Source organism: Rutilus rutilus (genome assembly GCF_951802725.1).
Source record: "Rutilus rutilus genome assembly, chromosome: 20".
NCBI lineage: Eukaryota > Metazoa > Chordata > Actinopteri > Cypriniformes > Leuciscidae > Rutilus > Rutilus rutilus.
This window is the reverse complement of record NC_140225.1, coordinates 22,070,226-22,085,882: the sequence shown is the minus strand read 5'-3', so window position 1 is coordinate 22,085,882 and position 15,657 is coordinate 22,070,226. Positions and strand designations below refer to the sequence as shown.

The 15,657-nt window shown below is 38.6% G+C and overlaps 1 protein-coding gene across 3 annotated transcripts in view; it reads right to left on the bottom strand.

Annotated features, from left to right (window-relative positions):
• adgrb3 (adhesion G protein-coupled receptor B3) overlaps nucleotides 1–15,657 on the bottom strand; it is a 179,082-nt gene that overhangs the window by 89,873 nt on the left and 73,552 nt on the right. The window contains exons 3-6 of one of the 3 annotated variants that reach the window (XM_084391638.1): nucleotides 11,864–11,974; nucleotides 8,634–8,795; nucleotides 5,557–5,721; nucleotides 1,480–1,644 (exon numbers count right to left, since the gene is read on the bottom strand). In XM_084391638.1, coding sequence (XP_084247764.1) covers nucleotides 1,480–1,644; nucleotides 5,557–5,721; nucleotides 8,634–8,795; nucleotides 11,864–11,974 — 603 coding nt within the window. The remainder of the gene's footprint in view (nucleotides 1–1,479; nucleotides 1,645–5,556; nucleotides 5,722–8,633; nucleotides 8,796–11,863; nucleotides 11,975–15,657) is intronic. The other 2 variants (XM_084391639.1, XM_084391640.1) reach the window with 2 other exon arrangements.

Below are 15,657 nucleotides of genomic sequence, written 5' to 3'. Positions count from 1 at the left end.
TTGTAACATTATACACTACCGTTGAAAAGTTTGGGGTTAGTACAAATTTATTTTTCAGAGTTTATATATTTCATATATAAACTCTGAAAAATAAATATGAATGACACATAAAAATATCTTACCAATCCCATGCTGTGGTTATGCACATGATAAACAAACATCTTCCATTTTAGCTTTGATGCTACAACATAGCGCGTCTCACACTGTAAGCAGCTTCAAACTCGCTGAGACTCTCTGTTATCATGAACTACATACAGCAAGAGTCTTCCAGCTTACAAGCATCATGCTGAGGGGCCCCTGTGTGTTTTAAAGAACTACCTGCCAGGCACACTGTGTAGGCGCTCTCAAGCGAGACCCACCCCTACGGTCTATCAACACAGACTTAAGATAATGCCTGACACAGAATGCCTGACAACCGTCTCTTGACAGTTGAAGTTATGTCATAGTTAGCTTGGGGATAAAATCAATGTTTTTAAAACCAAGTTCTATGGCCTTTTCTCCATCTGCTGCTACATGTATAACCTAAGATTACAGAGCATATTTTAGCAAATACACTGATTTTAGAATGTACAATCTTTCTCTCCAGTAAAATGAAACAAAAATATTGATGACTTCGCAATTCCATACACTACCGGTCAAAACTTCTGAATAATTTGGGAAACACGTTTCGGTGTTTTTGAAAGAAGACTCTTCTGCACACGGCTGCATTTATTTGATAAAAAATACAGTAAAAACAGAAATATTGTGAAATATTATTACTATTTAAAATAACTGGTTTCTATCTGAATAATATATTTTAAAATAGAATTTATTCTTGTGTTGGCAAAGCTGAATTTTCAGCATCATTACTCCAGTCTTCAGTGTCACATGATCCTTCAGAAATCATTCTGATATGTGGATTTGGTGCTCAATTCTTATCAATTATTGTTGGTACTCAAATATTATTTCTTATTTTTGCTGCTTAATATTTTTTGTGTAAACCGTGATGCATTCTTTGATTAATAGAAAGTTGTTTGAAATAGATATATAATATTTGAAACATAATTGTCTTTACTGTCACTTTTGATCAATTTAATGTGTCCTTGCTGAATAAAAGAATTATTATCCAATCCAATCTTTTCACTGATGTATACTGTACATATTTTGTATACTGTACATATTTTAATTTGGGGGAAAAAATCATTACTACAATGCTTTGAATCTTTTGTGATGATCATGTTTTCAATTTCTGAATTAAAATGCATTTTGATACTTTTGAATGGTGTGACTCAAAATAAAATTTGTATTTATGATATAAAAAATAAAATCCTTTGATTTGACTCAATCCAACTTCCTGTTTCAATAGACAATAATAAATATGTTTAACAGTCATTAAAACAGTCCTACTCCTAAAAGACCTTCCTGTGGATACTGAAAGAACAAATATACACATAGATTTCCCTTTAAATGAATGAGATTCAGAAGAAACCTCAGTCGTACCTGTACACTCAGGATTGGAGCATTCTCTGCTCTCCGCCCAATGTCCTCTGCACTCAGATCCCCCATGAGCAGCGGCTGAGCACTGCCTCTTCCTCTGCTGCGTCCCGTTGGCACAGGTCACCGAGCAATCGCTCCATGCACTCCACTCCTGCCACTGCCCATCCACTGTGGGCGCCCATGCAGAACGCAAAAAACAGCATCCCAAACGGAGAAGAGAAAACATGGCAGAGAGAAGAGAGAAGTAAGTTTATTTAAGCTAGCTTTGGAATATTTAAGTTCAGCAAGCCGAAATTACCTGCCACATTTATGTCCTAAAATAAGGTGAAGTATGTAATTTCTGTGCCACAAGTGGTGCCAAATGGAACTGCAATCTGGTTGCCCGGTTATACTGGGCATGACATAACACTATATGCTTGCAACACAGAGGTCATGGGTTTGATTCCCAGGGAATGCATTAACTAATAAAATGTATACCATGCAATGCAAGTGGCTTTGAATGAAAGCTTCTGCCATGTGCATAAATGCTTGAAAACATTAGTGCTGTTTTCTTGAGTATGTTAGTATTGCATTTAAACAAATCAAGGAGAGGGGTGCAATTACTTTTCTGTGCAATGGTATTTATGATTTTGGACAACTGGCAAAAAAACAAACAAAAAACAAACATAGAGGAACTTTTTTTTGACTAGCAACAACTTAAAATAAACACCTTAGCAATCACATAGCAATGCCTTGGCAACCACACACAACAATGGTGGTAAGCTTTTGCACAAGCAAGCTCTATTATTTCTCTATAAGATAAATATCTAGTTATATAAAATATAAATAATCTAGTTATATTTGAAATTATGTTTGGAACACAAAAGACACATTTCACCTTTCAGTGTTAACTTTTGCTTTTATATAATTTTTGCTAGTATTGAAAAATGTGCAATTTTTTGAACATGATTGCTTCAATTAGAATGTAATCAGGATCAGGGCAGAAATGATATAAGAAACATAGAGAAAGGGAGGGAGGGAGTGAGAGAGAAAGAAAAAAGAAAAGAAAATCGCATACATTTGGAATCGAGGCTACTGTCAGCCTGAATAACCCCATTAGCCCCGGGGAAAGAGGTAATAATACTGCCTGAGTGCCTTAGATAGCTTGCTAACTAGCCAACATGACCCAGTAAAAGCTACTCTTATACCGAATATTCTGGTCTTGTGATGCGTTCCACTCTCAATCTAAAAGAAATTTGTTTTCCTCACACGTGAGCTCTGATGTCAACTTTAAAAGCCTCGGACCAAAATATGCAAGCCAGAATTTGGCAACAGCACAAGCTCCGGGTGAGCTGACGCTACAAAACACAACACATAGATGTAAAGAGGGGCTAATTGCCTCTTTTTTTGCTGAATGGGACGAGACTTTTAAAGCACGAGACAAACAAAGCTGACCAAGATTGGACAATCTGTTACAGTACTTACCCATCTACAGTGTATAGAACCTCAGCATATTTAAAGAGGCTATCATTCACAGGCGATTGTGCTTAAGTGATTTTTCTTCAGCTCTATTCTAGGGTGAGTATGAAACAGTGTTTCTCTCAGCCTTGTGGGTTTTATTGCGCACCACACGTTGCTGCATTCCACATGCCAAGAAGCCTTGTGAGCGCATCCATTTTGTCCCATGTAATAAACTATTCCGTAATTGATCCTGTAATGTTCCACCGCTGGCAGCTGCTGCTTACTCCCCAGAGCCACCTCCATGTGAGATGAGCTTTGATTCTTTATAGACGGGATCAAACATTGAGGGGCTTCCATGTCAGGCCTAATTTCACCAAATCATTCTCAGAGGACGATGGCTCAAAACCGCATCCAAATTAGTGGAGTGGTCTTCAATTTACAACGAAATTGATTACGGTTAGAGAACGGCTAGAAAAGCAAGAGGCTCAGGGGAACACTAAGGCATCAAATTTGGAAAATGGAGAGAATGACTCAGTAGAGATGAGAAGAGGGGCGAGTCGAGATGAGAAAAGAAGAGAACACAAAAGGAGAATGAACAAGGTGAGTAAAGAGATAGATAAGACAAAAAGAGAAAAGATGTGAGATGAGAAAAGAAAATGAAGGACAAGAGTAGAAGGGAAGGGAACAGATGAGACAATAAAATAATAGGAGATACAAGACAACGAGAGGAGAGGAGAGGAGAGGAGAGGAGAGGAGAGGAGAGGAGAGGAGAGGAGAGGAGAGGAGAGGAGAGGAGAGGAGAGGAGAGGAGAGGAGAGGAGAGGAGAGGAGAGGAGAGGAGAGGAGAGGAGAGTGACTCAATAGAGATGAGAAGAGGGGCGAGGTGAGATGAGAAAAGAGAAGACAAAAGAAGAATGAACAAGGTGGGGAAAGAGATAGATAAGACAAAAAGAGAAAAGATGTGAGGGAAGGGAAGGGAAGGGAAGGGAAGGGAAGGGAAGGGAAGGGAAGGGAAGGGAAGGGAAGGGAAGGGAAGGGAAGGGAAGGGAAGGGAAGGGAAGGGAAGGGAAGGGAAGGGAAGGGAAGGGAAAGTGGAAAGTGGAAAGTGGAAGGGAAGGGAAGGGAAGGGAAGGGAAGGGAAGGGAAGGGAAGGGAAGGGAAGGGAAGGGAAGGGAAGGGAAGGGAAGGGAAGAGAATGGAAGGAGAGGAGAGGAGAGGAGAGGAGAGGAGAGGAGAGGAGAGGAGAGGAGAGGAGAGGAGAGGAGAGGAGAGGAGAGGAGAGGAGAGGAGAGAGGAGAGGAGAGGAGAGGAGAGGAGAGGAGAGGAGAGGAGAGGAGAGTGACTTAGTAGAGATGAGAAGAGGAGAGTGACTGAGAAGAGGAGAGTGACTTAGTAGAGATGAGAAGAGGAGTGTGACTTAGTAGAGATGAGAAGAGGAGTGTGACTTAGTAGAGATGAGAAGAGGGGCGAGACGAGATGAGAAAAGAAGAGAAGACAAAAGAAGAATGAACAAGGTGGGAAAAGAGATAGATAAGCCAAAAAGAGAAAAGATGTGAGATGAGAAAAGAAAATGAAAAGACAAGAGTGGAAAGGAAGGGAAAAGTGGAAGGGAAGGGAAGGGAAGGGAAGGGAAGGGAAGGGAAGGGAAGGGAAGGGAAGGGAAGGGAAGGGAAGGGAAGGGAAGGGAAGGGAAGGGAAGGGAAGGGAAGGGAAGGGAAGGGAAGGGAAGGGAAGGGAAGGGAAAGTGGAAGGGAAAGTGGAAAGTGGAAAGTGGAAAGTGGAAAGTGGAAAGTGGAAAGTGGAAAGTGGAAAGTGGAAAGTGGAAAGTGGAAAGGAAGGGGAGTGGTAAGGGAAGGGAAGGGAAGGGAAGGGAAGGGAAGGGAAGGGAAGGGAAGGAGAGGAGAGGAGAGGAGAGGAGAGGAGAGGAGAGGAGAGGAGAGGAGAGGAGAGGAGAGGAGAGGAGAGGAGAGGAGAGGAGAGGAGAGGAGAGGAGAGGAGAGGAGAGGAGAGGAGAGGAGAGGAGAGGTTTCAATCCGTCTCTTTTGTCCACTTTCGACCACGTCTGTCCTTTTTCAGATCTTTCTATCTAATGGATGAAATTAAAATCACACTATTTACATACAGTATGAACGTGACCGGAGACAACGGAGAAACATACAGAGAGCAGCAGCTTTCGTTTCTGCTCTGACAGCGGCAAGATCACGCCAAACGCATGTTAGAAATCAGGAATGGTGAGAGAACATTGTGCTTGGTACATTTTTCATCTTCAAACCAAACTTGGGTCGTCAGCCGACAAAGTTTAAATCTCGTCTGGCTGGATCTCTTCCCATAATGTTTATGCATTAGGTCAGTAGGCGTAGAGTAGGTGGTATATTGTGGCTGTTCGAATGCATTCAACCATATGAGCATTTACACTATGAAAAATGTGTTTTCGACTACCTCTGGAAGTGGTCAAGTGGACAAACTCAAAACATTTTAGATCCCGTTTACACCTGTATTTAGCGTCCACTTGTGATCCGATCGACAAAAACGCATCTTAATACCAGATGTAAACAGGGCCAGAATGAGACAAGATGATGCAAGAAGAGGCAAGTTAAGTCATGAAGAATGGAGAAGGCAGTGCATCAAAAGCAGACAGACCTGGGCAGAGGGCAATGTTGCAGAGTTTGCTTTGGGTCTCGGGTCCATCACACGCTCTTCCTCCATGCTGGGGCGGAGTGCACATCCGAGTGCGGGTGCGATGACCTCGTCCACAAGTGAAAGAGCAGAGGCTCCACGGAGACCACTCTTCCCACACACCGTGCACTGCCAACAGAGGACAAGAGTTAAGACACACGCACGCACACACACGCACACACACACACACACACACACACACACCCACACACAGCCTCATTCAAATGCAGCAGTGAAACACCTCCAGCACTGACTCTACGGCTGCTCAGCGAGCCTGTTTGTCAACAGCTGTTACACAGCCGCAATGAATCAAAACAACTGCATCATTTCCCCTTTTCTTTACAATTTACCTTTCCCAATCCCAAACCACTCTACCCCCATCCCGAGCACCATGGCTGATGACATTCTTTTGTCTTTTGCGTGATGAAAGACGCGCCGGGAGGAGTGCCGCAGCCGTGGTGCATTCGTCTCAGTTCTCTTAGCGTACTTATCAAATTCCCAGGTGTGTGTTCTGCTTGTGCACTTACTGGGGCTTAATCCAGTCATCAGTGTCAAGACCGCTGGGCACCGTTTCCCCTCCAAACGTCAAATCCCCCTCTCTAATGCTCTTACTGTATAATGAAAACTCCAGTCCCACTCAAAGAGCATTAATTAAAAACAAACTCTTGTTGAAGCACTCATGGAAAGCCGGCCTTAGCAAAAACCAGCTCAATGACTTTCCCATTAACATTAAAAAAAATAATAATTGCTGTTGGGCTGGCATCTATAAGGAGTTTGGTGATGTCACAAAATAGTGTCTATGTTGTTCTTTTGACTTGTATTATTAAAGGTATACAGATGGACTCAAGAAGTTGTTTTAAACTGATGGGTTGTGAACCAAAAAAATCGGTTAAATCAATGCAAATAATAGAAATTATAAAATGCAACTATCCCTTAAATTGTGCATAGTTGGAACAGCAAAATAAATAGGCTTGTAAAAAAGTATGTTTTGTTGTCTATAAAGTCATTATTTCTATGCAAATTATTTTGAAGCTTGCTACTCTACCGTTCAAAAGTTTGGGGTCAGTTGGATTTTTATTTGACGATCAAAAGTGATATGATATTCAATATCACTTGATATTCAATGTAAAATCAAGGTTCTGAAGCAAAAACCAGGTGAGAACCACTGGACTAGAATGAAACATGACATTTGTCTTCAACAATATAACAGACATTTTTTGACATCTCAAAGAACCAAAGCACTGTTTGATTTGTGTCAGAAGATGTCCAGAGGGGAACTCGGATTGAGTTAGGTCTTTTGGAATTTCAATATATATGGCCGATTATATGAACTTTCTCAAACTATGAAGCACATACTGTAGTATGAAAGCATTGTGTGCTAGAGCATTACTTATTGCATAAATGCTTTTATTTTGTCGCATAACACACTATGATGTGGAAAAAAAGGGTTGACCTCAAAAGAAAAGCAATGTTGTGCTCAATTAGGCTGCTGTCCAAGCTATTCCAAAGGGAGAATCAATGAATTTATTTGAGCATTCAAGAGACATGTTGGTCTTATTTCCAACATAAAGGCCTTATGTCTTTTATATGTGCCTTCGAGCCTTTTCCAACACCAGACTTATCCGAGATGTTTTAAAAAATGTTCAGATGGTTTGAGACATTCTGCACTCAACAGCAAGTGTGAGTATCATCTTTAATCTCGGATGGGAAGCAGCTCCATTAATGATGCTTAAATTTATGTGCAGGAAAGTTAATTAGCAGCATTTATAAATCCTCCCCTTGACCGTGAGCATAACGTGAAATTTCATAACTTTTTTTTGTGCTTTAGTTAAATATGGTCAAATATTGCTGTTTATCTTAAAAACCAAATTATCACAGCTGAAGATGATTTCACTATCAGTAACAATTTACACACACACACGCACACACACAAATGTTGGGTTTGCATGTTTTATGGGGACATAATGATTTTATACCAACTGTATATTCTATCTCCTAACCCTTAACACAACCATCATAGAAAACTGTCTGCATTTTTACATTTTTAAAAAACATCATTCTGTATGTCTTAAAAGTTGTTTTCCCCATGGGGACCAAAAAAAAATTCCTTTTGGGGACATTTGGTCCCCACAATGTACAGTAGGGTTAAGGGTTAAAGCTGCATAACAATAATACTATGTAAACCACATTGATTTAGCCAAATAAAAAGCCTTAAAAGAGCTGAATTGCCATTTTTATAGCTAATGGTGTAAACAAAACAAGTCTCTTTTCATGCCCTTTTACTTAAAATAAAAATCCAGTTAGCTTGTGACATAAGTTCAATGCTGCTGAGGTAACGTGTAAACAGCATTAATTTACCAATACCAAAAGTCCTAAAAGAGCTGAACTGCATTTTCAGAGCTCGTGATAAAAAAAAAGCCTCTTTTCACGCACTTTTACTCTAAATAAAAATCCAGTTAGCTGCTGACAGCCTGTTCAATGGCGCTGTAGTATCGTTGAGCCTAACTCCATTAAGATGGCACCTCCGAAAATGATAAATTAAAGGTCGATACCTCCAGTAATTAAAGATTTTAAAACAAGAGGGTAATTCAGATCGCTTTTTCTGGCCACAGGGGGATAGATTAGTCATTTCCCCCTTTCTTCGACATTGTTCATCTGCATGCACCAACAAACACTCTTCTGACAAGTTTCACTTTGTGTTTGAACAAGGTTGGTGCTGGAATTATATAAAAAGCTTGGCTAAGTCATACAATGAGAAGAGAAACATGAAAAGAGTGACAAATGAATGAGAAAATTGATAAAGCAACATAAAACAAAACAAAGGACAAGATGAATGATTGAATACACAAGTGAAAAAAAAAATCATAGCATACACAAAGAAAAATAACTACTAATTATGAAAATAATAATAATACATTGGATATAAAACATAACATGAAGCAATGACAGCAAATAATAAAAAAAAATGACAGCAATTTTCTGCCCTGAAGATGAAAAATATAGATTCTGAAGGACAGTCCAGTGTCTGCGACTAGCACTACCTGGGCAGGGGGCAGTGTTATTGCACACCCTGGATTCTCTTAAAGGGCCGCTGCAGTGTGATCCGTAAGGTGAGACACATGTTCTTGTTCGCACCTGCGACCCTTGACCGCATGTAACTGAGCAAGAGCTCCACTGGGACCACTCCTCAGCACCAGGGTCACCTGTAGGAGAAGGGTGACACCAGTTAAAAGCAGTAAAATGGTCATGTGACACCCGAGGGGGTGGAGCCAGTAGGAGCAGGAGGGGTCTCACTAAGTTACACACTAAGAAGCCACAGTAAATCTTAAAGGCTCTAAGGGAGAGTGGAATGAGCTCAAAAGGAGCAAGATTTCTGTATATTTGATATGATCCTGCTTGAATGACTTTCAGGGCTCAGTTGTTTCCGCAGCAGAGACGCCCGGGTTTTGCTACTAGAGATCTAATTTTCTGCAGAGTTTAGCTCAAACACACATATCTATTTATATCCTAAAGGCCTTGATAAGTTGCTTAGGGTGTGTTTGATTAGGCTGTGTCCAAAACCGGAAAATTGCTATCATCCTGTCTACTAAGAAAACTACATCTGGTCTTATTTTGAAAATTCTGTCATCATTTTTTACACACCCTCATTTCATTCCAAACTTGTATGATTTTCTTGTAGAGTTTCAGTCCATTAAATGAAAATGACTTTAACTGTATGGACATTTCTTAACATTTCTTCTTTTGTGTTCCATTGAAGAAAGTCATTCAGGTTTGGAATGACAAAGGTAATAAATGATGACAGAATTTTTGGGAGAACTATCTTTAATTATTTCTCACAATCCCTCTGTGTGCGGTTGGTTAATAGAATACAAATGGTATCTGACAGAGCAATTGGAATTTAGCTTATAAATATAATTTATAACTTACGATATAGTTTAAAACTTAATATTAAATATTCATTAGGTTATCTCGAAGCTCAATTGAATTTGTTCTAGATCATTAGACATGACATTACGGCTCAGTCCTAAACCGGTTTCCTTAGGAAAAACCTTCACACAGTCTGTTAAATCATTGACTGACCGGGAAGCAAGACATCTGCCTTTGGTTTCGGACACAGCTAAACTCTGCAGGAAGGAAGATTTCCAGGAGCACAAATGAGCAAACTTGTCCTGGTGGTTATAAGAATGGCCCATTTATGACAATGGCATTAAACATAATACAATTTACAAATATATTACAATATTACATTGACAAAATCCTAATTGTAAGCATTTATGATTAACTATTCAAAGCAGGATCATATTGAATTTACTGTGTGGCCACAAAATAAATATCATAATAGGAGCTTTTACTATATTAGCATCCCAAAAAAATACTAACGTCATTTATATTTTTAAATCATGCATGCAATCAATTAGATGAAATAAACTGAAAGGAAAAAGGCAAACGAAACTAATAGATGAAATATATAAAATATGATAAACTATGCAGAATGCATGCAACATGGCTTCTAAAAGTTAGAGAATGATCTTTGATGAGAGTTAGTTTCCCACTAACTACGGTTGCACAGAAGAACAGACCTCTGGCCCTCAGTCTAGACTGCAGTTCACTTTTTTTTTAGATCTCAGATCTTCTGGATTTTTTGCTAAAGCTTCTTGTCTCTTTGAAGCGAAATCAATTAGAATTGGAGATTGTCGAGAAAGAAGGGTACGGGGTTCATTTCCCCCAGCATATTCAGCAGATCACAGCAATTTTCAGTAGCGTTGGTCACATTTGAGATTCACTTGATGGAAGAACTTTCCATGTCGAATCCAAACAATCAAGGCTGTTAGAAGTTCCGTTTGATTACGGTCCTGAGCTGGAAAACATTATGATTTATCAACTGTAATGTCAATTCAATCATTGGCATTGTTTGCTGGCATTAGAATGCATGATTGCGAAATAAAGTTTACATAATTGTTGGTTTAAAAGCATAGGCTGCTTTCTGGCAAACACATAGAGATTAGCTTTGTGCTTTATATGTGTTCACTAAATACTGCACTCTGGATCGGCTGTAATTCCCAATGAGCAATTGCATGGCCAGACCAAACACCAATAAGACATTTGATTTCCAGAGAAATTTTGACACTGCCAAACATTTAATAAGCAAGAAAATTGTCTCTCTAAAAGCACATGTTATCAATATCCACAAGATAATGATTTAATTGCCATGTAATGCTGAATAAAGGGATAGTATGAGGAGGAAAATGTTGAGCTTAAACATTTAAAGTTTTAATTTTATTGTTTTAAGAAACGATGAACAGTTTAAGTCTAATGAGCATACTGACCATAAATAATTTAAGATAATATGCTCAAAATGTATGCAACTTTTTTTTTTTTTTTTTTAGTTGCTAGTACAATAAAGATTGGTTTGTTTGTTCTAACTTCAAGAGAATCTCCTGGCATGCCATTGGGCACATATGGGCAATTTCCTCTGCCATTCTCAGAGATTAGATTAGATTGAAAGGTGGATCAACTCTGGATGAAGTGGTACAACAACTCAGACAATCTGAAAATGAGAAACTAAATGTAGGATGAATGGCATTCTGTTCAGATTTTCATTTATAAATGGAAATAAATCAACAAACACGTGAAAAGACTGGATTGGAATGGAAACAAGGTTGTTAAGGTTTAGTATGCACAATGATTTGCAACTTAAATGATATTAAGTGCTACACAAATGTCACAAATATACAAAAAGGTGCAAAACAAAATAAGATGGCTGCTTAACGTCCCTCCCCATTATCGTCTAGGGAACATGCAGGAAAAAAAATTCAAAGAAAATCAGGGAAATTAAAGCAAAGGAAAGAAAGAGAAACATTTTCAAGTTTCTACAAGTATTTTTTTTTTTTTTGGGCACTTTAAAAGGTAATATATAAGGGTTATTTCGGCTCTAAACAGCTGTATAACCACTTGTTTACTGTTAAATGTTAACCATCATTTAATTAATCTCTGTTTAAACAAGTCTGGGTTATATTTACTGATTTTAGTGGTTAAAGTCATAAAAACTGTCAAAACAAATAGAAACCAGAAATTCCAATTGGGCATCTTCGTCAGTATGCAAAAATGGCCAATTCTGTTTTTCTCAAAGTGGAAGAGGGACAGAAAATAAATATGATAAATAAACATTGTCACTTAAAGGTGCAGTACAGAAGATAGCATGCAAGTGACTTAAGATGAAAATTAAGTTTAGTTTACATAGGAAAGGAAAGAAGCATAACTATTGTATTACCAGTTTGTGCCATAAATTTAGCAGATTCATCTCGCTCCTGTAGGCCCTTTGTGTCATGTACTGATCTTGGCCGCTGACTTTTTACAGTATGTTCTCCGATCATTCCATATTCTAGGGACAGAATAGAGGTTCATGAAAACTAGGCTTTGATACAAATCTTCAGAAAGAGAGAGAGAAAAGGGGAAAAAAAAGAGCTTATCACAGTTCTGGAACGTAGAGGTGGCTCGCAAGTACATGGCTTTAAAACAAAATATCACACATGGACAACTTTATTTAACTCGTCATTCTTGTAGTTTATCTTTAGCCTTTCGAGGAAAGCAGAGAACAGTGCACAGAACGGTTTATCAGTGGTGAGCTGGGAGTATTAATTGAGCTTAGAAGCACAGCTATGACACAGAGAAACACATGCAAAATCAACTTACATTGGATTTTAACAAGACGTTGAATTAACCTCCACCCCTCCCATCCCTTCCCGAAAACGAACAAAAAAGAAAGGATAAAAAAAAGAAAAAGAGAAAGGAACATGTGTAAGCCATTGGAAAGCCACAGAGGAAGGAAGGGGGGTGGCGAGGGAAGGGGGGGGTGTCATGGACATGCTAGATTGATCCACAGTGCCTGCAACAGATCCAGGCTTTTGGAATAATTAGTTAGTTAAGAACCAGAATTAGTAAAGGAATTATGTGCTGTTACATCTTGCCGAATATCAAAAGATGAATTATCTCGCAATTGTATGCTAAGCTGGTTTTGGATTAATTACACTCTTTTCGGCACAACAATATGGTTAATTTGTCTTTGTTCTTATCGTAATCAATTATTTCATTAACAGTGCTACGTCAGAAACAAACAAAGTGTCCTGATTCGAAAAGCCTCACCATGAGCCTAATCATTACCCCAGTTGCTTTTTTAAACTATTTTAGCTTGTCTCAATCCACGTATAAAACATTTGCTTTTACGTTTAGTTGCAGTCTTGGTTTCAATACATGTTTCGTAGTGCAAGCAATAAGACACAGCCATGCTTCCATTGCTAATTGGGAATTACTTGATTCATGTGAGTGGAAAAAGACAGCACAACTGCTAATTCACCCTAAGAACAGAAACCATGATGTTACAGCAGTGAGAAGCAAAGGTTTGAGGTGAACGGTCACTGGCTGTGTGTTTAAGAGCTACATTGAATATAATGCAGTTATGGAAGAAATCAGGCCTGTGGCTGCAAGAGCCATATTTGTTCATACATATGTTTATGGCTCTGCCCTTGACCCAAGTGGGCCTAGAGCATTTCCCCACTCCCTTTCTGCATTCTACAGTAAAACTATAAAAAAACAAAAAAAACAAAGCACTGCCTCGTCCATGCCCACAATACATACTGTATAAATTATGGCAATGTCAAACTACAACGTAAGTCACAAACACATTGTTAGTGTGGGTGGCAAGGGCTTGTCCTCAAGCAACATGTTTTTTTATTTCTCTGACACAATGCCACACTGGAGCCGCATTTGAAGATGTTACAAGTGTGTAGGGATAATAAATAAGGAATTTTCTAAATGCTCAACTTCAGTCCTGGCATGGAAGTTCCAAGCGGTTGTAAAAGAAGTAACATTCTGAAATTATTTTTTTTAATCATGTAGTTCCAAACCCATATGACCTTTCTTCTTCTGTGGAACAGAAAAGGTGAAAATGAATGCTGTGAAGCTAAAAAAAGTCCATACGTCATGTGCTATATATTCTAAGTGTTTTGATAGCTTTGTGTGAAGCTCTGACTGAAATTTGAGACATTAGTCACTGAACAACCTCTCCTAGCTCTCTAAACAAATATAATACCTTTAGACACAGGGTCATGAAAAATTGACGTCATTGAGAGCAACAAGAGGAGCGCATGGGTAAAAGATTAGAGCATTTTCATGTATGGGTGAAGTATTCCTTTATTTTAATATGAGAACAGTATTATAGTTTCTCAATCATTATTTTGTCTAGAAATTAGTTAATTAACAAACAAGTAAGCATACAAATGAAAGTTCCCATGATTTTAGTATGAATATGTTAGCCTTCAGGTTATCTATAAGCTAGTGTGCTCCTAAATTTGCATTTAGAAGATACGCATTCAAAATCGTACAGTCTCTCACTTCCTCTAATACGGATTAATGATTTTGATGACATCATTCTGCACTTCAGCTTCTCATCAGATTTTCCGTCCAATTAAATGCTCTCTAGACTGTAGCTTGAATGTAACTCTACACCCTTGCCTCATTTAGTATACGCGGTTCTATGAATTTGCAAATTAGCCCCGCCTCCACTCGCTCACACCAGCTCAGAGATCCAATCGTTGACGATCACACGTTGACCTGATTGGTTACAAGGTAGTTTGTGACGTCAGAAACACCAGCGGTTTCAAACCGAGTTTTTGGTTCACTGCAGTTTTAAGGAGAAAATACTCAGCAATGGTGTCGACTTATGAATTTGCACAAGGTTTGTCTTAAAGCATATTAAAACACCATATAAACATATAAACAACATTAAAAGCTTGATTTTCACCACAGGGGGACTTTAACACTCGTTCACAAAATTTTAAATCGCATGCACAAATAAATACAGGCTATTTCAATGCTTAATAATGCAAGTAGCATTGAAATAATTTTGCAGTAATATTCAAATTTTAAATTTGATTAAAAAAATTGGCCATACAATGAAAATCAATGGGTTACAAAAATTGTTTAGACCCCTTCAAAATGTCCTCTTTTGTGTTTCATGGAAGAAAGAAAGTCATACAAGTTTGGAACAACATAAATGATTTAATTTTTGATTGAACTATCCCTTTAACACCAGGATGATACCTTTGTACCTTTGAGGCATCATTTTCTCAGCTGAAAAGACCCGTATGGTCACTATACATTGTGGGATCGCTGGTTCCCCCATTATGTCTGTTAATTAGCTAACAGTAACTTCCACAAGTTAACCAACTCGAGCAGTATCCACACAGCACTAACCACAAGGAATTCAGGCTGGTTTATACTGCCCTTTTCAGCAGAGATGACAAAATATCTTTAGGAAAAACAGGCAATATACTTCGGTATCGGAGAGAACACGTCTATGTTGTCAGAGAGAGAGACGTTCCCATTAGAGACAGTAAACTATATCAGGCTACACTGATTGAGTCTCAATTGTTCAATAGAAGAATCACAAAGTCTCTGCAGACCTAATGAATCCTTATAGCATCACTTCTGTAACAGCATGTTTCCACAGCAACAGTGAGTCAGAGAAAGAGAGGGGGAGAACATTTTTAAAAATCAAAAATAACTATTCAAATAGGAATGCATCAGTGTGGGATTCATGGTATTTTGCCTTCCATCAGTAAACAGACATAAGTAAGTGAAATGATGCGAATAGTCATTCACATATAGCAAATACCACTTACATGGATGATTAGAACTATTTTAACAGAGCTTGTTGTTTAATTTTTAACACTCTTTCCCTAAAATGTAAATCACATGCACAAACAAGTAAAGGCCTACATGCATTATTAAGCATTAGGATTGAGAGCTGCATTGCAGTTATATTAAAAAATGTTGAATTTTGATTGACTTTTCCATGCCGTCTACAGGGACGCATGTCTTTATGCATCATCCATGAGCTTTAGCAGACATTTTAAAGATTAAAAAGGTTTGTAATACAGATCTGTTTGTGAGTTTATCGTGAGCACAGCTGAGGTCAGGGGTGGAAATCACGGAGCTCGATCCACAAATGTCACCCGGCTGATGAAGAGCTCATCAAACACGTCCACAACATCACTGAACAAGAGG